Source organism: Anser anser (genome assembly GCF_964211835.1).
Source record: "Anser anser genome assembly, chromosome: 30".
Lineage (NCBI taxonomy): Eukaryota > Metazoa > Chordata > Aves > Anseriformes > Anatidae > Anser > Anser anser.
This window is the reverse complement of record NC_139751.1, coordinates 169532-191027: the sequence shown is the minus strand read 5'-3', so window position 1 is coordinate 191027 and position 21496 is coordinate 169532. Positions and strand designations below refer to the sequence as shown.

Below are 21496 nucleotides of genomic sequence, written 5' to 3'. Positions count from 1 at the left end.
CATCCCTTTATGCAAGGAGGGAGGAACAGAGAAGCCTTGAGGACGTGGGGATTGGACCTGTCCTGTTCTAATTCTCTGCCCAGGTCGCTCGGAAGAGCCCGTGCTTCCTGTCCCTCGGCTGCACATGTGGCAGAGGCAAAGGGAGGCACGGAACAAAGCCAGGTCTGAGCGCCGGGATACGGCGCCAGGTGTGTCCTGTCCCCCTTCCCTGGCCCTTCCCTTCGAGTTCAGCAGGTTGACGGAGGGTGGGAAGGCTGCCAGGCACACCCAGCTCGGAAGGCAGTAAAACGATCCCTCTTTTGCCCTCGAGCCAAGCCCAGCTCTTCTAACGGATAAAAGGAGAAGCGAGTCAGGAGAGCTCACTTGCCTCCCTGGTCTCCAGTACAGCTTTCCTGAGCTTTTGAAGGGTGGGGGATACTGAAGGCACCCTCTGAGCAGCCATGTCCCGGTCTGTGAGTTTCAGCTCTCGCTCTGTGGCAGTCCCAGGGGTCAGCCAAATGCGGGTCAGCACCGTCTCCTCCACCCGTGGAGGAGTGGGTGCCGGCTTTGGCAGCTCCAGCCTCTACAACCTGGGCTCCACCAACAAGCGGATCTCCCTTGGAGGTGGCAGCTCCTACAGCGTTCGGTCTGGATACGGCTACGGTGGCATGGGATTCGGTGGGGGAGTCCCTGGGGGCATTCAGGAGGTCACCATTAACCAGAGCCTCCTGACACCCCTCAACCTGGAGATCGACCCCAATATCCAGCGGGTGCGGAAGGAGGAGAAGGAGCAGATCAAGACACTCAACAACAGGTTCGCCTCCTTCATCGACAAGGTGAGGTGTCGGAAAGACTGAGTGCTCTGGGGATGCTGCTTAAAAGTAGGCCTTACCCAAAGCTCGCTTAGCTCGTGGTGGGGGGTTCACAAAATGGCTTGGGGTCACATCTTCAGCACCATGGTGTGATTTGCCTGTTACAATCCAATAACTTACTCAAGCCCTGCTTTCATTGCTGTCAGCAATGGATTTTGCCCTGCTTAGGCCAGCTTTATGCTTCCTTTACACGGCCCATAAAATAGGTGCAGGCTTTAAAGATCAATCTGCACCCGAGCCAATCTGCACACCACCAAATTCAGGGAGGAGGGGGCCTCCTGGAGAGGAGTTGACTCAGTGGAACAGATCTTGATGGGCTTACTGTGTTTGTTTGCACTGCCCTGTACCCCTGCAGCTTTGCTATCTCCCACCAATTGATTGTATGTCCTGTGTTGTAAAGTTTGGCTCAGGCATCCTCAAAATGTTAGGAATCCAGACCTGGAGTTTGGTAATTGGCTGACTTTGAGGTTTCTGGACGGCTTCTTTCATGTGTCAGGCAAGCAGAATCTGCTTATCTTTAATTCAAACAAAGCCTTAATGTCATAAGGCAAGCCCCAGAGCAGCAATGCTCCCTCTGGTTTTTATCACCCTTCATAATTCAGGTGCTTCCTGTGAGCATTGTGAATTCTTCAGATACCATCCACAGCCCGTCCTCACCCCAAGATCCAAACTCAGCAGTGTCTCCCCTTCCTCATGCTTTTACAAATGACCTCTTGGTTGCTTTTCAGGTCCGGTTCCTGGAGCAGCAAAACAAAATGCTGGAGACCAAATGGAGCCTTCTCCAGGACCAAAAGACTGCCCGGAGTAACATCGCTCCCATGTTTGAGGCATACATCAACAACTTGAGACGTCAGCTGGATGGGTTGTTGAATGACAAAGGGCGTTTGGAGGGTGAACTGAAGAACATGCAGGATCTTGTTGAGGATTTCAAGGCCAAGTAATGTATAATTTAACCTTCTAACGGTACAGTTGAAGTTGACAACAGCTAACAGGTTGTTTGGGAGATTGGCAGAGATGTCCCCAGTTTTTCTGCTAGGGAGGGAGTTTTGTATTGTTTTGTTCCAACCATGAGCTAGGTGTCTAGTCCAGGAGAGCTGCCTGGATTGCTTGGTGTCCCTGGCACCTTGTTCCCACATGGCCTCAGTGGCTCCATCCTCTTGACTCTGCCTGGAGCCTCCTTAGGGATGGCTTCATACTTCTGGGTTGGACAGGCCTGTTTGGGTCTTTAGGAACCCCATCAGAGCTCTGCAGTTTGGCAGGCAGTAGGTGAACTACTGCTTGTTCTGTAGAGAGGTAATGGAGCAAGTGACTTGCAATTTTTAAGCAATTTTTCTGTCCAAATGATGTCTGGGAGGAGTCCCGTGAAGAAAGTAGCCTTTGTCCCAGCCTGTGCCCAACCCAGCTATACAGGGGAATGCCTTTAAAAAAAAAAAAAAAAGGAAAGAAAGAAAAGAGGGAGCTGGCAAACTGGATCAAGCAGGAACTGAAAAAGCATACAGATCTGATAATCCCCAGGGTGTGTTTAGGGAAAGTCAATACCCAGTAATTCCCAAGGAGGTGCACAGGAATTATGTTTTCCCCCAGCGCTGCTCAGTTACTTCTGTTCTTTGCTCATCCACAGTTGCACCTTGCTTCTCCGCAAGGCAACAGCAAGGAGCTGATTTGTACCCAGAGATGTTGTAGCCCTAATTTTAATTGCGTGTCACATGAATGTAAGGTGCACAGGTGCATATTCATCCTTCCAGCTTGGGGGTCCCTGCTGGGAAGCTAAACCCTGTAGGGGAAGGGGAGCAGGAGTTAGGAGTGTAAAATGCTAGTGCTGCAACAGGAGCGAGGACTTAGTAACTGAAGTTCAGAACCTGCTCCTCCCCATTTATATGAAGAAAATTTCAACTTCTAAGTCAAAATACCTAAAACATAACTAGCCCTGTATGTATCTATCGCCTCATTTTCATACATCCAATTTACAGAGCAATTCACCATTTGTGTCTGGGGTAGGGGCGGAGATTTATATGCACAAGGTTCCAGGGGATGAGATTCGGTCCCTTATTTGGCCACTGCCCTGACTAAGGGTGTGGTTCAAAGTAAGCAGGGGTAGGAATGGGCTGGATCCATGCTGTCTGGCTCGGTGCAGGGCGCGCCAAGGTGTGATAGGGTGCTGGGCTTCCCTTGGGAGTTAATGGAGAACCTTGAATGATTTGTTGGTGATTCATTGACCAGCTTAGTGGAGTTCGCCCTGGAAATGGAAGTCGACAAACCATCCTAGAAAAATTCAGGTGGTAGGGTTTTTTCTGTTTTGTTTTGTTTTAAACCAATTTCCGATCATCTCTGCTGGAGGCTAGGCTCTGATTCTGTTCCATTTTGCACTGCAGGCTGTGCACACACAACACATGCACATAACGTCCATGCCATATATTAGTTTGCAATAGCAACGGATGCAGTTCATTGACCTTGAAAGGGATAACGCCCGTTTATACCAGTGTGGATGGGCAGGCTTCCAGTGCAGAGCAGAAGGGGAGTTACATAAAGACTCTCAAAACTGAAATAGCTCACGCTTTGGAAGGCAAATTACAGTGTTAGCCATACAATGACTGTGTAAATAAACAGAGCAGTGTTCTTACTTTGCCAACAGCAACTCCAAAACAGCTGGTGAAAGCGGTTCCTGCTCTGTTCCTTTGGATAGCTTAGAGAATCCATACAGCAGGTTCTTGCTGTTTAGTTCAGCAGGTTGGCTGTGTGCAGAATGCTGAAAAGCAGGCTCTGAGATCCAGGCTTGCAAGTGGTACAAGTCAGTGGAGCATGGCTTATATCTGCTGAGGATCTAGCTCATTACAGGTGAAGTCAAACACCTGAAGAAGCGATGGTGCCAGTATTAGAAGTTTGTGGGGCTTTAAAGCATAGCCACTCTGTGCAGTACAAGAATAATTGCACTTAGGTCTTACACATGATCGACACCTGCAGCATATTCTCATGTGTCTGGAATAAGGAAGTGCAGAGTGAATGTAGCTTTAAAAACCTCTTCATCAGCACAGAGGAATTTGTTCATCTGCTTCCATCTGTTCTGCATTTGTATGTGCTCTGTCAGTGGTCAAGTGAAAAAAGTGAGAGCCTCAGGACACAGACTACAACCCCACAGGCAGGACATCGCTGGGCTGTCTGTGAGTGAGAATAATGAGCAGAAATCTTCCTAAGCATAGTGAATTTTAATGAATGTGGGAGAACTTGGTGAGAAATTCTTTCCAGCTTAGCGGTAACGGTGCTGGGGACCACAGCAGTTTTCAGGCATCAGCTTATTCAAACAGTACCATAAAGCTGTGGCAGCCAGCTGGCACCTCCTGTGCGAAAAAGACACATGCCTCAGTGGTGCAGCAAACATCTGCCCATGGTTGGCTTGGTTGGGGTAGTCATAGGCTGATGAGGTGGTTCACAAATGGTGAGAGAGAAAGGAATTGGGGTAATGCTTCACTGTGACCCAGGCTCTAACTTAACATCAATCCCTTTTCTTCTGGCAGATACGAAGATGAAATCAACAAGCGCACAGCAGCAGAGAATGAGTTTGTGGTGCTCAAGAAGGTGCGTGCCCTGGGTATTAGCTGGGCCTGATCAAATATGTTTGCAGCCCTTCTCCCCCTTTTGTCCCACAATCCCTTTTGCTACGGCTCTGCCTGGAGACCCACAGGTGAAGAACTGTAGATCTCATTTCTGCCTCAGTGTGGGCACCAAGGTCCTTGTAGGAACCTAGGAAGGAGTGCCAGATTTTACCGATCTCACGAATGATGGCTGTATTTTTGGGGATGTGATGTGCCTTTTCCTAAGGCCTCTATTCTTTTAAAATTCCCAAAGTCAGAGGGATCGCGAGGCTTTCACAGTCTGTGTTGTCCAAGCTGACAGTGGGCACATGGCTGCTATTGAAGGCACCAAAGGTTGGGTGGATTTAGTCATCAAAGCTACAGCAATCTCAGAGGATTATCACTCTTTTTTTAAGGATGTGGATGCCGCCTACATGAACAAAGTGGAGCTGGAGGCCAAGGTGGATGCACTGACGGATGAGATTAACTTCCTGAGATCTCTCTATGAAGCGGTAAGGTCCCTTCTGCTTCTTGTGGGTGCTGCAATGTAGTACTACAAGTAGGTGAAGAATTGCGGATGGTGACTGGGAAAATTATTATGCTGTTTCTAGAGATGAGAATGGTGATGGAGAGATTGAGTCTTCCCTTCCCTAAGCAAAAACAAGTCTGCAAGTACAGGTTCTGTGAATTCTCACAGTAGTTTTTCCCTGTCTGTGATATGAGATGGATGTATTGCAAAGATGGCTGGGACATGTATCTTTTCTGAATGCAGTTAGTATGAAAACAAGAAAAACAATGCATTATACCCAATGCTGTAGTGCTGGTGTGTGTTTGTGCGTTTCTGTGCTGTCTGAGAGAGAGAAAGGAAAGCTCCTTATCTTCTGATACCTTCTATTTACAAGATACGAGACTGATGCAACTATGCACATTGCACCCTTGTGTGATATGGTGGAAGTGGGGCCCCACTTTGTGGTGAAGCTGATGCTCAGACTTCTCAGACTAGCATTTCATGCTGAGGTCTTATCTCAGGAAGGTAGTAAACTAACCTTGCTCTTAAGCTGTAGGTGATAAGCAGAGGCATTTCTGCTGCTGTTTGTTACTTTGTGCTTTTCAAGGTTGATGTGATTCAGTCAATTTACTTTTAATTAGTGATCGTTTTGAGGAATTTTATCTGCCTCCCTTTTCCTTTCCTTCTGATATTCTCTCTTTAATTGGCTACCAAAAGAGAGGCCCTTAAAAGTCAGTGATTAATAGTATGTTTTTAATGCAACTGCCAGGAACTTCGTGAGCTGCAGTCCCAGATCTCTGACACGTCTGTGGTGCTGTCCATGGATAACAGTCGAAACCTGGACCTGGACAGCATCATTGCAGAGGTCAAAGCACAATATGAGGATATTGCCAACAGGAGTCGGGCAGAGGCTGAGTCCTGGTACCAGAGCAAGGTGAGTTATGGGAGAGATAAGGGCAGTAACAGCTTCTGTTACTACATCTGTCCTGGTTGTGATGACTGGGAGGAAATGTAGTAACATCTAACGGGCTGCCTGCCTGACTCCATCCTTTCTTGTGCTGCTGTTTTGTGTCACAGTATGAGGCACTGCAGGTCACTGCTGGGAAACACGGAGATGACCTGCGCAACACGAAGAATGAGATCTCAGAGATAAACCGCATGATCCAGAGGCTGCAGGGTGAAATTGAAAATGCGAAGGCCCAGGTGAGGAGCTGCCTTTGTTTTCCTGCTGCAGAGCAGTGGATTTAGCAGCAACAGGCTTACTGGAAGCAGGGCTTGTAACACAGCATCTGCTAGAAACAGTTTGCGGATAGTTGCAACGATCGCACTGAAAGATGTCAGTTCTGCAGGAGGGAGAAACTGTGTCATGAGCTAAGTAATGCTGAGAGGGAGCTGAACTATAGGGGAGAATAAGTCTGCAAAGGGACCCGTGAGCACAGGAGGGGAGTGATGCAGAGCCCTTTCCAAAGGGTATGGCTGAATGTAGCAATCCTCCCAGCCACGCACAGTCCTTGTGCCTTCTCGCTGCTGGGATCTTCATCCACTCCCTTTCTGCAGTGGGGAACACCATGTTTGGGCACACAAAAGAATTTTTCAGCTGTATAGGAGTTCTGTTTGCTTTCTCCAGGGGTGGTTATCACTTTATCAAAACGCCTGGTGAAAGCCAGACCAGTGAGTGGTTCAAACCATGTTCGGGGCTGAATACAGGCTGCAAATAACCAGAGTGCACAAGCTGGAGATAAGCCATTGTGATTCATCCATTTGTGTTTATTTGGTTTCAGGGCAGGGATGTTTCAGCACACATTTACAAGTAAAGAGCTGACCCAGTGCAGCTCTCTTAATAATGAATGAGAGTGTAAAGCACGTGTTCATTGTGAGCCCTTCCTGCCAAACATGGAGCTTTCTGGAGGTACAAGGGGCACTGCTGAGGGTGCAATAGGCTGCCAGCTTGATGTGGCCCCACAGGGATGCTTTTGGGGTATGTGTGTTGTTTGTTAACTGCAGGTCTGCTCGAGTCCATGCTTGCCTCACATCAAAGCTTGCTGGAGACCAACTGGCTGTGAACAAGCTCTGGGGCATAACAGGAGAGAAAATCTGAGTTTGCATTAACCCCAAGTGTTGTGCAATTGTGTGCAGTGTGGGTGGGCTGAGAAAGCAAGGGTCACCTGAAAGTCTTATGAAAATGTAGCCAGTGGAGAAACAGGGTCAGATGAATTGCCTTTTAGAAGAACATTTATTGGAACAAGGTGAGCTTCCTTTGCAGGCTGATCTCCCTCCAGTGCCCCCCAAAAATGTGTAGGCATGAATTTCTTTGGGTCTAATTTGAACAGATGGCTCCAGTGCTCTTATAGTCACAGAGGTGGGCGGGTGTGTAGGTGCCAGAAGTCCATGGGTGGTAATGTCCTCTACCAAGGAGACAGGATGCCCACCGACATGCTCTTTGTCACTGCAGCGTGCCAAGCTGGAGGCTGCCATTGCTGAAGCTGAGGAGCGCGGTGAGATGGCTGTCAGAGATGCCAAGGCAAAGCTGGAGGAGCTCGAGGCAGCTCTGCAGAAGGCGAAGCAGGACATGGCCCGGCAGCTGCGCGAGTACCAGGAGCTGATGAACGTCAAGCTGGCCCTGGACATCGAGATTGCGACCTACAGGAAGCTGCTGGAGGGAGAAGAGAGCAGGTGGGTGCAGTCCGTGGATTTTACGTGATGAAGAGTCCAGCCCTTTGTATCACAATGACAACATGAGAACCCAATTCCAGTTTCTGGAAGGAGATATGGAAGAGAAAACCTTGCATTTTAAACTGATTTTTGGTCCTGAAAGTGTTCTGGCTTGCCAAATTGGCAAGCTGTAGGGAAAAATTAATACTTTCGGTGAAAACATACAAAGAAATAAGACTCATTTTCCATTGTACATTTGATGCTATGGCAGAAAATTTCCAAGTGGTTTAAATCCCCATGGAATTAGGAGAGAGCTTTTGTGCTCGTTCAGTCCCCCCCAGGTGATAACAGAGCTTGTAAATGTAGGGCCAGAACAAAGCGCTGGATGGCACACTTATCTTGTCTGAATTATTTACAACAGCAGTAATAACTCATTGCCATTGTCTTCATCCTCAGCGCTGAGGCCCTGGGGGAACACTGAGTAATGCAGAGTCTAACCCATCCTCTTCCTTTTTGCCTTTGTGTTTTTCTGCTCCAACAGGTTGGCTGGTGATGGAGTTGGCAGCGTCAATATCTGTGAGTTGATTTTATAATTTGTAATAGTTACACGTAGCCATATGCCTATAGAAAGTGCAGGGGGGACCAGCTGGGTCTGCATGCAGGAGCCTGGTAGTGCCCTGCCTTAATTTCTGCAACCAAGTTAACCCCTTCTTAAACGGGAGCCCACCAGGACAGAATTTGATAGTGGCAGATTTCAGCTTTAACTCATCTGCATAGCTGGTGAACGTGCCCACAGCCTCCCTGGTGCACCAAGAGATGCATGTATATGCATCATCAGAGATGAATGTGTATATGGTCTGGGGTTCCCTGTGCTACGGGAGGTTTTGAGCCAGCCTTTGCATGCCTCTAGTTTAGCGCAGAGCTAAATGCTATGGCCAGACTGCAGCAAGGAAGCTGTTATCCTGAGCCTCATGTTTTGCAGAAAGTCATAGAAAATTTTCATCTGCTTGCTGAAATTTAAAGATGCCCTTTGCATGAGGGTGCCAAAGTGGGTTTGGGGTTCCCTCATACTGACGTTTGGTTTGCTTCTCTCTGTGCCTCAGCTGTGGTCAGCTCCAGCGGTGGAGGTGGCTACGGCAGCTCCAGTGGATTTCTGGGAGGAGGAGTCAGAGGAGGCCTTAACCTGGGAGCAGGCATGGGCAGTGGGGCACTCGGCTTCTCCTCTGGGGGTGCTACCAAATCCTACACTGTCACCACAACCTCGTCCACCAGAAGCTTCAGGAAGTAACCACAGGAACGGAAATCGGCGGTTTCCCACTACACGGGAGGAGGGAAAACATAGAAAAGTTGTGTTGCCTTTTATAGGACAAATTGGCTGCAAAATTTCTGCAGTGATGAATGAATTGGAATAAGATATACCAGAGTACCTGACCCTGCCACATCACGCCTAAGGCTTGAACCTGCACTGTTGAACTCAGTGGGAACCATTCCACTGAGAGCAGGTTCAAGCCTGTAGGGTGAAATTTATCCAGGGAAGCAGGCAGGGTAATGCTTTTTGTTACTTGTGTGCATGGTACCCCCTGCTCAGGGCTGGATTTCACCCTTTGAAGGGCAAAGCAACCATTTGAGCAGCAAGCTTTTCCACATTTCTGCTGTGGTTTTACAAAAGAGACCAGAAGATTATCTCCCTCTGAATATGATTTGGAAGACTTTATTCCCTTGGGCTCCTCAGAAAATGCCAACCCTCGTTGAGATTTCAGCCTGGGATTGTTTTCTTAAAATATACCAGGAAGAAAACAGTTGAAACTGTTTTGGGTTTCTCCTTATATTTTGGTGTAATTGGCTCAGAAATGGAATTCAGCAATTCTTATCTGAATGAAGCTAATTTCTTACCAAAGGCAATGCAGACATTAACTTTCAGCCTTCATGTAACAAAATAGCTCATAAATGAGCTCCCCTACACATTTCACCTCCCTAAAAGAAACCCAGAGCTTAAGGGGTATGAAATTGCTTGAAACTTATAATTAGCACACTAAAATGGGGGGGATAATATTCCCCATTCTTGGGTGCCTCTGTTTACTACCCGATATTTCAAAGCAAAACTAGTGATATGTGGTGTCTCTACTACAGCTAGGGAAAAAATGTTTTGTTGATGTATCATTACAATGACTATTTGTTCCTGCCAAAATGTGTCTTCAACATAAACGTGCCAGATAAATAGGTTGTTACTGCAGTAGGAAGAATTTTTAAATAAATAAGTAAAAGAAACGGTTGTATTGCATGCTCTGCCATGTCCTAGCAGCGTATCTTTGGTTGACATTTTATGCCTTTGTGGTCTGGGAGTTTGTCATGAGGTCGTTAATAAAGTTACCCTATTGCATGCTTCTTCAGTCCCAGCTGAGTTCCTCCTGTGTGCTGCCCTTGATGCTCAGGAGCTTGGATAAACCTCCAATGTTCTCGCCTTCCTCCTGTCTCCAGAGCCTGCTCCTAGCCATGTCCCTTGGAGCAGTGCCACACTGTGGTCAGGATCAGCATTTAGGGTTTGTTGCCTGCTAGCTTTCACTCCTGGGTAAATTTCATTTGTCTGTGTTGCACCGAGTCCGGGCGTTAGGACGATGGGACTGGTTTTGTGGGCCCTGCTCTGAGCTGAGCCTAGCTGGGACCGTGCCCTTCCTGAGTACCATTTGCTCAGCGGAGAGGAGCTAAACATTGGAAGAGATGCTTCACTTGCAGGCAGCCAAAGCTCGGAGAAGTGAATCTGGATGTGATTGCTGCCTGAGGTCAACTCCTTCCTGCTCTGCTCCTTTTGGGCAGCATGGGTGAGAAGCGGTCACCCCAGGGTGGCTTGTGCTTACCCCCACCCCTCTCGCAGGGCCACGGTGCAGATGTGGGGCGAGCCCTTGTTGTAGCTGCTGTTGCTGAAGGTATCACCCCAGTGGGAAGAGGACCAGGCAGAGATTTTGTAGTCACTGCGAAAAACTGTTTCCTCCAGTGTGAGGATGGCTCTGAGACTGCTAAGGCCTGTAGGATGCTTTGCCTGGGACAGACCTGGGCACTACCCCTGCCCCAGTGCCCAGCACAGCTCTGCACCTTGTGCGGTGCTCAGCCTGCGTCTGGTTTTACTACACACGTGGCACTAAGAGCAGGGAGGGAGGAATCCAGTGTGCCCAGCAGAGCCGTGCTATCAGCAACCTGGCACACCCAGCTCACGGCTTTTATGTTGCAGCCAAAAAAGCAAAAGAAAATAAAATCCCCTGAAGTTAATTGAAACAAAGAGCTCAAAGAAAGACGTTGCCCTGATGTTTTTGGCAGGAGATGACACCGTGTGCTGCCTTTTGCAAGGCTCTGTGATACTTAGTGGGGAATCGAGGGTCTCTCTCAGCGTTACAGGAGATTAGCAGGGCTCCATCTCTGTTGCAGAACGACACCTGCTGCACAGTAGTGCTGGGGAAAAGGGCATCTGCATGCTCAAGAAAATGCTGTGAAGTGTGAGTCTGTGGAGATGGATGCACGTTGTGCTTTTTGCTCATTCTGTGGGTCTGGCCTTGGCTCAGTCTGGAGTCGCAAGAGGAGCTGGTCCAAGTTTAATCTCTTATTCAGAGGGGATGCTGGCATGCCGCGAGTTAGTGCAAAACCTGGTGTCTCCTGAGTCTCTTGTTGGATTCAGAAGAAATAATTCTGCTTGAGAAGCAGCTTTGCAACAAGTGAGGTTTTCTGCACTTCCAGAAGGAGACAGAGGTCACCCACGAACTGCTGGCACCCCCCCCATGGCAGAGCCCTCTGCCAAGGAGCCAGTAGCAGCGCTGCCGCTGCCAGGCTGAGCAACACATGACCCACAAAGAAGGATTTTTTTGGCCTCGCTGTTTTGCAGCAGTGATTAAGAAGGATAATGAGCACCTGAAATGTGCATAAAATCATGCACAAAGGGTGTTCCTGTTGGTGTGGGGCTGCGAGGTTGGGAACGTGCCTGGTCCGGATGTTGGAGTGGCCCCAGCAAGCTGCTGTGGTTCACAGAGGTGCTGTGAATCGGGGCTCGGGGAACTCAGGAAAAGCTAAAGTTTGTTTAACTTTGCAAATAGATGAGTCAAAGCAAAGATGGGGCCCAACAGAGCGCAAAAGACAACTGCAGAGGGCAAAAGTCCTCCTCAAATGAGCGAGTCCTCCTACCATCGAGGTGCCATTTCAGGGCATTCTGCTTGTGCCCTGGGGTAGGGTGCAGCCAAGACATCCCTCCTCGCCTGCTTTCCCTGCTGCTGTGATTAGGGCGGGTAATGCGACACGATCAAGGATCCCATCTGCCTTTTTATACTCGGCTGTGTGATTTCCACAGTACAGCTCCGTAGCTGAAACACCTCAAAGCCCTTTGCAGTGATTGTCCTGTCTGTTAAACATCTGGGAGTTAGACTCGATAATCCTTACGGGTCCCTTCCAACTCAGCATATTCTATGATTCTGTGATTAAAAGCTCTGCCCTGCTGCAAGGACGTTAACGGCTGGGGAGGTTGCTCCGTGCATGTGCTTTACTCACTGATCTGAAAGATGCCCAGCTGATTTCATGTGGGCAGTCAGTCGTAGTTTCTCTTTCCAGTCGTACAACAGCATCTGGCAGCTTTCTGAGCTCACAAAAGCAGTGAAATGGCTTTTTTCCTTCTTACAGTGTTGCTGGTTTCTGTGCAGTTATAAAGCCCAGCTATCTCTGCTAAGGCTGAGAGTGCTTCAGCCTCTGTCTCTTGCTCTCTGCAGGGCAAAATGCATAATATTTAAATATATTTACAATATTTAAGCATACTTTACACTTTTTTTTATCTAATACTTTATGCAAATGCTCCTTTGAGTGCTTCTGCCACCTCTGCTTGCTCTCAGCCTCTGCATTTCTCCTCTCCTAGTGAGCTGCCCTGATGTTCCCTCTCCAGTTCAGAGGCCCAGCTGAACGCCGTGTTTCCCCATCCGGGGGTTTCCTTCGGGGCTGTGTTGCAGGACACAGCCTCCCACCGTCCGCCTACCCCGTGCAGTGCTGCTGCACCACCGGGGTGTGATTGTGGATGTGTCGCTGCAATAACGGGACTGAGATTGTCAGTGATGCGGTCTGTCCACAGATGTCGGGGGTTTTACAGAGGAGGTAAGTTCTGTTATTGTCTTTACGGAAACTGAAGCAGGGGAAGGGTGAGGATTTGGATACAATAGGGCTTGGGAAGAAGGCTGCAGGTGGTGGGGAGCTTTCTCAAGTTCCCCAGCATTTAAGTTGCATTTGCTTCCCATTTTCCATCAGCTTTTCAGCAACTACAAAAGCTAAAACCCTGTTCTGAGGTTGATTGAAATTTTTACCTCGTGTTTAAAGGGAATTAAATGGCACAAAATCATTATGGGCTGGGCTGAGTCTGTAGCTCCACCAGGCACGGAGGGGTGAGGTGGGGGCTCTCATCCTGGGGAGACTTTGGTGCGCCTGGGAAGCCTCGTTGGATTGACTGGGAGCCTAAATGGCTTAATGAGGTTATAAAGGTCAACCCCCCACACAGCAGTGAGGCTAAGAGGCTTTCCAGGCTCTCCCTGGAGGTGGTGGGGGCTCTGTGCTCTAGCACTGGAGCACCTGCAGCCTGGGGAGATGTGTGTAGTGTGGCCTGGGAGCTGTTTCTGCTCAGCTTGGGGGTTGCTGCAATGATGCTGTGCGCTGATGGAGAGCTGAGCAGGGCCTGGACTGCTCCCAGGAGGAGAGGGAGGACAAGGAGGTGTAAAACCACCCAGCAGCTGCTGGTATCTGGCTTTGAAGTGTTCCTGGGCACCTCGGGGCAATCAGTGATGGGTTTAAGGGGATTTAGGAACCGATAGTAGTAATGAAAAGTTTTCAATTAGCTTTATACAAACTGCTAGAGCGTCTTTGCTTAGTCAGTGCCCTCTAAACGGTGGTGTTTTTGTTTTATTTTCACCTGGGGAGTTCCTGGGAGGAAAATTGTTTGGTGCTCCACCCTGCCTTAATGAAGACATCTAACCCAGGAAGCGCCCGTGTCTTGTGCCTTGCTGGCAGCCAGCTGGATCGTAAACACTCAGCGTTGGGTGGAATGGCTCCCGCTCCTTGCATGTGGGCACAGGGAAGAAGAGATCTCTGCCTTTCTCTCAGTGGTGCTTTGGAGAGAGGTTTCTAAGCCTCCTCCCTGCGTAGCTGCAGCTGTGCATGGAGAATTGGCGCATTGAGGGTTACGGGAGAGCAGCGATGTGCAGTCCCTGGGTTTGGAAGGAAGGGCTGGGAGGGTTTTACCAGAGGATGGAGGGGGGCTGGGAGGGTTTTACCAGAGGATGGAGGGGTTGACCTCTGCCTGCTTGAGACCCTTCTAAGTTTTGACATTTCATAGAGTTATAGAATGGCTCGTGTTGGAAGGGACCTCAAGGATCATCTGGTTCCAATCCCCCTGCCCTAGGTAGGGATGCCACCCACTAAATTAGGTTGCCCAGGGCCTCATCCAACCTGGCCTTGAACACCTCCAGGGATGGGGCATCCACAGCCTCTCTGGGCAACCTGTTCCAGTGCCTCACCTCCCTCTGAGTGAAGAATTTCCTCCTAACCTCTAATCTAAATGTCCCCTCTTTTAGTTTAAAACCATTCCCCCTTGTCCTGTAATGATCATTTTGATCAGATTGATCAAATTGATCAGAGATTGATCAGAGTTGCTCCCAATCCTTTTCATAAGCCTCCTTTAAGTACTGAAAAGCTGCAAGGAGGTCACCCCGGAGCCTCCTCTTCTGGAGGCTGAACAGCCCCAGCTCTCTCAGCCTTACTTCATAGGAGAGGTGCTCCAGCCCTCTGATCATCTTCACGGCCCTCCTCTGGACCCATGCTAACAGATCAACATCCTTCATTTGAGAACTTGGAGTAGAGACAAAATTAACCCTTCTTCTCCCCAAAAAGAAGCAGTCACGTGCTGGTTGTTGCTATGTCAATTTATTGGAGATGCGAGACTAAAACTAGGATAAAAGCCATTAACGAGCATTGCTGACTAAATGCATGGTATTAGAAATAATTCACTGCATCCTCTTTCTTTCCCAAATTTCAAGCGGGGTAAATATACTTACACAGGCAGTCTCCTTTGCTACGTATTGAAAGATTGGAAAGGTGATTGAAACCAGTCTGATGTGTTTGAGATTGGGTCTGAATCCCATGAACAAGATCACAGAGGAGGGCCAGACCTTGTGATGGATCAGCCCCTTTCATACCTGATAGCAAACTCTGGTGCCCAGGCCCTTCAGTTAAGATGGTATTTACGGCATCAGATGAGCCATACCATTTAGAAAAACAGAAGGAAAAGGAAAGTTGAGGATTAGTTTCAAAATATGTAATGCGAGTATGAAGCAAACTGCCTCCAAACAGCAGCAGCCACTGAAATCTATCCTCTGGGGCAAATGTTCAGTGGGATTGGTACAATGTGTAGGGAATATGCAAGCCAGGCAGTTTTGGGTGAGTTCTGCTGATGCCAGGGGTGTATCTGTAAGCTAAAAGGCCAGCTGATATAACTGGGTTGATCTAGGGTGGGAGCTGCTAAAACAAGTGAATAAAGCTGAGTAAAGCCCTAATGAAAATGCTCATAGGTAGAAGCTGTCCTGTCTCACACTTCATTTTGATCCTGGAATCTGTGGGAAGACCAGGGAACTACCCCAAAGGCATCGTGTTTGAACTGCATAATGGGAATGATTCCTGAGCACAGAAAAGCCCTCTTTGCCTTTTGTATCGTGCATAGAAAATGGGTGTGCGGAGTGGGGGAGCTGGGTGCACGTGCTCCGGCGCTGGCCGGCTCTTGCCGTGCATGTCGCTTTGTTTCCAGCCTTGCCATTCGTCTGCAGCTCTTTACATGTTGCTCCTGGCTGACTTGGTCATGGACATGAGCTTCACGTGGGAGCTCCTTGTGCTCCCACTCCGTACAGCTTCACCGCAGCCCACTGCTGCACCGCAGACCCCTGCGCTGCGGCTCACACTGCCGTTCCTGCACGAGCTTCTCTTGGCAGACACTTGGGTGCCGGCAAAACTGGGTTCTGGGCTGTAGGCGAGACCTCCCTGGGAATGGCAGACAGCTGCAAAAGGCAAAGCAAAACTGAATTTCAGCCTAGGGGATTCCTGGAGGAAAGGCAGAAGTTGAATGCTCCAACTTACAGATGTTGACGGGGAGGCCTTCTTCTGCACGAAGCCTGTAGAGAGTGGGAAAAGGTTATCCATTATTGACCTGTCTTCAGATGCAAAGCCCTGTTAGCCTCACCTGTGAGCCTGACCCTCCTTATCCTCTCCCGCGGTGCGGAGGCAGCAGGACTCTCTCTGCACCAGTGGAGGTGCGGTAGGACTGATGGGAAGAGCTGCACTGGGGCTGCGAGGCTGACTTGCAGCACGGCAGCTCTGAAATAGCAAAATAGCTCTGACCATTGCTTTTTTTTTTTCCCGCCCCTTTTGACACATGGGTCTAAAGTAGCTTGTCCAGCCCTGCTGGTGTCTGTCACTCACCTGCTCTCCTCTCCCTCCAGCAGCTTCCTGTAGGTCGCGATCTCGATGTCCAGGGCCAGCTTGACGTTCATCAGCTCCTGGTACTCGCGCAGGTGCCGGGCCAGGTCTGCCTTGGTTTGCTGCAGAGCTATCTCCAGCTCAGAGAGTTTGCACTTTGCATCCTTGATGGATGTTTCTCCACACTGCTTAGCATTGGCCACGGCAGTTTCCAGTTTGCAGCGCTGCAAGGAGCGAGACACGGTCAGTCTTCAACGTCTCTTGGTATTTTCAAACATAATGCATTATCTAGAGGTGTATTTAAAGTCTGGTTGTGCGTTCAGCCCAGCAGTAAGATGGACACGCAGTCCTCCCCGGCAGAGGTTTGAGGGAGCTGGATGTGCAGTTTCAATGCTTCCTTGTGCTGCTCGCAGGGGATGGGATGCTGTAACTGTAGCTGCCTTCAGGCAGTGCCTGAGTTGGGCTTTAATGCAGCCCCAGCCAGAACAGCGAAGTCCTGGCTACTGAGCATCCTTTGCAGGGTGTTACAGCACCATTTAATTTTGTGCCAGGAGCCCACTTGGAACAGCAATTCGTCATCACTAAGCCCTGCCCTGGTGAAACAAACACCTGGGTGTGCTCACCTGGTCCTTGGCACTCCTGACTTCTCCGTTCATTTTCTGGATTATCCGTGTCAGCTCAGTTATTTCTTTTTTCGTCTCTCGCAGGCTATCAGCGTTTCTGCCTGCAGTGACTCGGAGCTCCTCAAACTAAAAAAGTCCCAAAGACATTGTTGTGTGTCTCAGAAAACACATACTTTGAGTTAAATAAGAGCATATTAGGAGCCTGGGGGTGTTTCTCTGGTTTTTAAGAGAGAAATCGCATCCGAACCCTCCCTCTGGCAGTTTTTCTCACCTTGCTTTTGTACCAGGCTTCTGCTTCTGCCCGGCTCCTGCAGGCAGTGTCCTCGTACTGAGCCTTGACATCAGCAATGATGCTGTCCAGGTTGAGATCTCGGCTGTTGTCCATCTGTACAACCACCTGAGTATCTGAGATCTGAGTCTGCAGCTGGTGGGTTTCCTGGTGGTGACAGTGAGATGCTGGTTCTGCTGTGCTCCCATTGCAGCCCCTCACTGGTGTGTCATGCACATCATGCAACTTGCTCCCCCTTTGTGGTGACCAAGCAGAGATGAATTTCTGGGTCTCCCCGTTCACTGCGAGGAATGACCTCTGCCCTGCATTACCCTTTCTTCCCCTTTCTGATGGGACAAACAGCTTCAAGATCGGACTGCGAAATGCAAGCAGTGGCTTCTTGGCAAACAACGGCAGCGGTAGGGAGGCTTCTTACCTCTTCGTAGAGCATTCTCAGAAAGTCAACCTCTTCTTTCAGGCTTTCCACCTTGGCCTCCAGCTCTGCTTTGTTTAAGAAAAAACAGTCCGCGTCCTGAAGTTGTGTTGGGGAGAGAAGAAGGAAGTTCGTTAGTGAGAGCAGACTCGGGGCTACCCTTGGGGTAAGGGACCATGGTGCCGGTACCATGACGGTGCGCCAGCTCCCAATTACACAGTTGCTGCTGATTTGAGTTCAAGCAAACCTGAGCACCAGCTCCTGTTTGTACTTGTTTTGTGTGCTGTTTTTGGGAAATAAATCTCTGTGTGCATCCCAAAGACCCAAACCTGGGGAGGAAGGTTCAAATGGCCCCTTGCTCACCTTCTTCAGGGCAATAAACTCTTTCTCAGCGCAGATCCGCTGGCTGCATTCATCTTCATACCTGCGTGGGAAAATGGGAGATTGAGTTCAGTGCAATTACATCCTTGTTTGGGATTCTGCAGGCCTTATTTCAAGAAATGAAACTCCTCCTATTTTTTTTTAAACTTTTCCCTAGATGATTTGGGATGCTTTGTTCTTGTTTCTTAGCCCATGGGAAAGCAAACGTTTTCAGAGAGGTTTTGATGTTTTTACAGATTTGCAGCAGAACTGTTTTGGTTCAACTTCTGCACCAGAAAACATTTGCTTAACTATTCTACATGTTAATTCCTTGAATTAGGAAAGAGACAGAGAACCTGGAAGAGACACGTCCTGTTTTCTCCATCTCCATAAACTGGGACTTTGTTTTATATACTAGGATGCTGTCAGATCTCTCCACCTACCTACAGGTTCTCTGGGAACTATGTACTATCATGGAAAGTTCATGATCTCTGCCTGCTTATGAACCGAGAATAACATTTTGAGCCTTACACTCATATTTCTGTTTTTCACTTACATTTTCTTGTTGTTTTCCAAAGCCTCTTGCGCTGCTTTCAGGTCTGTTTCTAACAGGACTCTGTTGCGCCCCAGTGCTTCCAACTGCTTCCTTGAGTTACCAATATAAGCCTCAAGCATGGGCATGATGATATTCCTGCATTGTTTTTGACCCTGCAGAAAGCTCCACTTGGTCTCCAGCACCTCATTCTGTTGCTCCAGTAATCGAACCTGAATCCCAGAAAGCAAAATAGGAAACGAGATGAGGGTTAAATGCTTGTGAGAGCCAGTGTCCACGCAACAGCCGTGAAATGCGTGGTCCTGCTCCTGGTACACTTGAATGCAGTGTATCCTACTCCAGTGTTCTTTTGTGCATATGCTTTTTCTGGGTAACTGATGTGGAGATGCACAAAAACCTAAATGCTTCCAGAAAGGGAAAATTTGCAACGAATTAGGAAAATGTGGAGGCAAATGGGAAGGAATTGGAAGGCTGATGAAGCCATTCTCAGCTTGTTCCCTCCCTGCAGTCAGGCCTAGAGATCAGATCAATAGTGCCAGTACATCAAAGCTTCCCTGATGGCAGTAAGACTATATGGCTTGTTGAACACCTTGGTGTTCAACTTTGAAAGTTGCCCTCAATGTCTATAAAGAGTTGTGTTACAAAGATTTCTTGCCCATTACATGCTAGACACCTCCCTTGGACCGTTGTGCCTGCAAACTGGAGCTGGGGAGGGTTTCTCTGCTCACCTTGTCAATGAAAGAAGCAAATTTGTTGTTGAGGGTCTTGATCTGCTCCTTCTCTTGATACTTCACTGTTTGCATGTTGGGATCAAATTCCAATTTGAGTGGCTGCAGCAGTTGCTCGTTAATGGTGATGGGTGTGATGGAGCGCGGCCTGGAGACTCCACTGACCTTGTAGCCAAAGCCGGCACCTCGGTAGCCAAATCCCACGCTGGCTGCACCAAAGCCATATCCACATCTCGGAGGAGGACATCTTCCAACAGCTATCCTGGGCCTGGAGGATGCAGCGCCATTGAGACTCCTGGTGCTGAAGTAACCTAGCCCGCGGGGGTCCGCGCCACCACCCCAGTGCCATGAGGCACTGCTGAAGCCGCGTCGATGCCGGGGCAGAGCGGTGGAGGACGAGCTGAAATTCCGAGCGGCGCGGCCGGAGTTGATGCCGTAGGAGCGGCAGGACATGGTCACTGGTGGGAGAGGGATGGGTGCAGGCGATGTGCTGGCAGCAGATTCCCAGGTGCAGTTCCCTCTGACCGCAGCGGAGCACCTTCTTCCTTTTATTTGGGCGGAAAATGGGGCGAGGCTACATGAAACTTCCACAAAATGTTTACGATGCAATGAGTTTGAGCTACTTAGCATACGTTGTGCTTACCAGCAGAGAAAGCAGTATATTTGCCCCATCGAGGTCTGAAGAGTGGTGTTAAGTCAGAGGGGCCATATTTAGGTCTTGTGTAAGAGCGGTAAAAAGCAGGCAAGTTCTGCTGGATGTTTCCTGGAGGTGTAAAAATTCCGCCTTCGCCTTTTTATAGGTTTAAAATGTACCTTTCAAAATGTAAAGTGTTTCCCTGTCAAAGGAGATATTTACATTTTGCTGGTACCTCAGCTTGCAAGTAAGAGCTTTGAAGGAGAATGTGATTCAACCAGATGTTTACTAAATAATATCAGTAATAAATTTGAATTCATTGAGAATTAATGAACAAAATCTTGCAGGCAGGTTAGTGGTAAACAACTATGTTTTGTTGGGTTTGCCTGTAAAAAGGTAACACGATGCCAGACAAAGATCTTTGGGACAAACTGTATTTCTCAGAAGAGGTGACTTTTCTGCGGGTTGTTGCAAATCATCCAACATGGTGATTTATTGGGGGGGGATTGCTGATCAGTTGAAACTGAGACCTGTGTTTGGAACGTGGTAGCTTTAGCAGATGCTCTTGTTGGCCAAATCCTCAGCAACCCAACCTCTCCTCCCCTCGTTGCTCAGCTTTGAGGTTGGGTTCCCACCTGCTTTGGGGCAGGGCCAGGCTTGGTCCTTTGCCTCCTACGTTGGGTGAGCGCCCTCATTGTGGCGTCAGGGCTCAGATTCTTCCTGGTTTTGCTGCTCACACGCGTGTGCATCGTGTCCAAGGCCTTGGAAGGACAGGGATAGCGTCAGGGCCGGCGTCACCGTGTGGGAGGGCGGCGTGTTTGGTAGGGGCAGGGTGGAAGTTTCAAACGAATGGTTTAGTTTTGTTTACTGCATTTTTCCCCTTCCCTATTCAGTGGTTGGTTGCAATTGCAAGCCAAAATTACTATCCTTGCTGGACAGCTCGACTCCAGAGCCCAGAGAGGTCTTTACAAGGATGGTGCATGAGGAGATCTAGAGGGAATCTTACGATTCTAGGCTGTCCTCAATCCTCCTGTGCCAGACCTCGTTGCTCCAGTTTAGATTGCCAGTTTGGACTGTGGATGTATTTAATGGCTCCATGGTGGCATCTCTTCTCTCTCCATTGTCTGAATACCACTTTTTCCCTCATCCCAGGAAACACTTTCTCATTTTAGTGAGACAAGTAGCACTGAATGCAACTTAGAGCACTTTTGGTCAGAAATCTGAGGACAGGGGTTGTGGGAGGGCTGGCCTCACAGGCTGCCCATCCCAAAAGGAGAGAGGGGCACTGGATAAAGTTACAGATTCTCCAGTACAAAAGGAAAAAGCAATTGAAATGTTGTTGAATTTACTCAAAACCAAGAACAAAATAACAACAACAACAACAAAAAAACGAGATGTTTTGAGCTAGCTCAATTAAACCAAGTAGTGAAATTGGCTTGAGCAGGTTTAGAATTAGATGTTTGGGTGATTCCCTGGGGAAACAAATCTACAGGTTTTTGTCTTCTCTTTCTTCCTGTTTTTTATGGGATTAGGGATATGATGTTATCATCCTTATTCACACAAGGTCTTGGGGGCAAAGGTAAGTGCCTGAGTGCTTTGGGAGCTTTTGACTTTGCAAGGCATTTGGGCCCATAAAGGCTGCAAAGTACTTTGGAAAGTGTCACCTACAGGTACATTGGGTTTCAGGGGGGTTTGCTGCAATTACGGAGATGGTGGCAGCTCATCAAGCAGACTGTGAAAGGTGGTGGTGGACTGGTGGACTTAGGTGCATTACTGTTTCTTCCTTGTAAGCCTCTTGCAGGGCTGTGCCAGCACCCACCTGCTCTCCTCGCCCTCCAGCAG

General features: G+C 48.8%; 2 protein-coding genes across 2 annotated transcripts; one reads left to right on the top strand and one right to left on the bottom strand.

The window, feature by feature from the left end:
* The first annotated feature begins 5 nt into the window (after positions 1 to 5).
* On the top strand, positions 6 to 9965 carry LOC310887975 (keratin, type II cytoskeletal cochleal). The gene is made up of 9 exons (XM_083814275.1): positions 6 to 815; positions 1580 to 1788; positions 4364 to 4424; positions 4837 to 4932; positions 5698 to 5862; positions 6006 to 6131; positions 7381 to 7601; positions 8122 to 8156; positions 8684 to 9965. The coding sequence occupies exons 1-9, from the start codon at positions 441 to 443 to the stop codon at positions 8866 to 8868; spliced, it is 1473 nt and encodes a 490-aa protein (XP_083670401.1). The 5' UTR covers positions 6 to 440; the 3' UTR covers positions 8869 to 9965.
* Positions 9966 to 12704: 2739 nt separating this feature from the next.
* LOC310888012 (keratin, type II cytoskeletal cochleal-like) lies at positions 12705 to 21413 on the bottom strand. Its single transcript, XM_083814340.1, has 6 exons — positions 18985 to 21413; positions 18296 to 18504; positions 17709 to 17803; positions 16911 to 17377; positions 16679 to 16804; positions 12705 to 16279 (listed from the first exon to the last, which is right to left on the bottom strand). The coding sequence occupies exons 1-6, from the start codon at positions 19648 to 19650 to the stop codon at positions 16055 to 16057; spliced, it is 1788 nt and encodes a 595-aa protein (XP_083670466.1). The 5' UTR covers positions 19651 to 21413; the 3' UTR covers positions 12705 to 16054.
* Between the last annotated feature and the right edge of the window lie 83 nt (positions 21414 to 21496).